This window comes from Trypanosoma equiperdum (genome assembly GCF_001457755.1).
Source record: "Trypanosoma equiperdum strain OVI genome assembly, contig: ctg_1578, whole genome shotgun sequence".
NCBI classification, from domain to species: Eukaryota; Euglenozoa; class Kinetoplastea; order Trypanosomatida; family Trypanosomatidae; genus Trypanosoma; species Trypanosoma equiperdum.
In genome coordinates this window covers 1,315-2,611 of record NW_027123591.1, presented here as the reverse complement: position 1 = coordinate 2,611, position 1,297 = coordinate 1,315, and the positions used below count along the sequence as shown (strand labels likewise).

Genomic DNA, 1,297 nt, shown 5'->3' with positions numbered 1-1,297 from the left:
GTTTGATGTGGTGCCGCTTCGCTTTTGCAGTTCTTTGCTATGACGTCCCAGGCTGTGATAGCTGTGTTTTCGTTCCAGTCTGCTTGCGCGGTTGTTGCGGTCTTGTAGCATGCGGTGTTAGCGTTGTCGGATTTGCTTCCTGACGCACACAGACAAGCTATAGTAATGCCGATCGAAAGTTTGGCTGAAGTCCCGCCCGTCGCTTTTGTTCCGCAGTGCGCCTGGCTGTCGCTTCCTGTGCCTAGTAGTTTCGGTTCTGGGTCTGTCCCTTCACCGCCTTACACTGCCTTTTTTAGGGCTGTAGCTATTTTCTGTTTTTTTGGCTGCAATGCTGCCCGCATCGAGTAGCTTCGCCTTTGTTGCTAGCAACTTGTTTAGAGTTGTGTTTAAGTTCCGGCTTAGCTGCGTTGGGTCTGTGGCTGCTCTTTTGAGTGCCGTTTGGCCTGCAGACGGCAAGCTCTTGAGGTAAGTGGATGCCGCTATACATTCTGCGCGACCGCTTCCACGGCACTTTTCCGGTATGTCGGTGTCCGGTGGTTGTTTCGACTGTTGTTCGGGTGGTGTTACGGCAAGTTTTTTTATTGCCAAGTAGTCACTTAGAATCAAAGATATGTGAGCAGCGGTTTCGGCTGCATTCTTTGCGTTTTTTTCATGCCTGTGGTAGGTCTTTAATGTTTTCTGAAGAGACAACTGCGGTGCACAATATGCCAAAGTTTTTCCTGTTTAGACCTTTTGCTGGGCCGGTTGCGGAGGCCGGTCTGAGCGACGACTGCAAGAGCGCTGCCATCGATATGGCTAAAGCAACCGCCGATTTGGCTATATCTCCTGGTTTCATTTTGTCGTTTCCCGTTGATGTCGTGGATATCCTATTGCTGCGGGTTGCGTGCTGTTGTTGTGCTTCTTGGTAGTGGCTCCCCTTTGATTCTTGAAGGTTGTGAAGTTTTTGTAATGCCACTTTCAGGTTCTTGTTTGTCGGCTTGCAGATTACCTTTTCTGGCCTTGTGCCCAGTTGCGGCCCCGCTGCCGTCTTTTGTTATCCTTAGCTTTCCTTCTCCAAGAGGTGTCAGTGGCAAACTCTGTGTATCCGAATCCTATACTGCTAGTTCCTTTTTATGGAGTAAAGAAAAACTTATTCAGGCATATACAATATGAGATTTTATTCACATTTTCTTAGGTGAGTTTTTTAAAATATAGTATTTATGAACATCCTGACACCATTTTTAATAAAAATGTGTTTTCGACTTCACATAGCATAACAAATGATATTTAAGGTAAATAATTTTGTATCAACGGAGAC

At 46.4% G+C, this 1,297-nt stretch overlaps 1 pseudogene across 1 annotated transcript in view; it reads right to left on the bottom strand.

Moving 5' to 3' along the window:
• TEOVI_000706100:pseudogene overlaps window positions 1-808 on the bottom strand; it is a 1,216-nt pseudogene extending 408 nt beyond the window's left edge. The window contains 4 exon segments of the mRNA in view: window positions 1-21; window positions 24-302; window positions 304-651; window positions 653-808. The exon segment at window positions 1-21 is cut by the window's left edge and continues 408 nt beyond it. Coding sequence covers window positions 1-21; window positions 24-302; window positions 304-651; window positions 653-808 — 804 coding nt within the window.
• Between the last annotated feature and the right edge of the window lie 489 nt (window positions 809-1,297).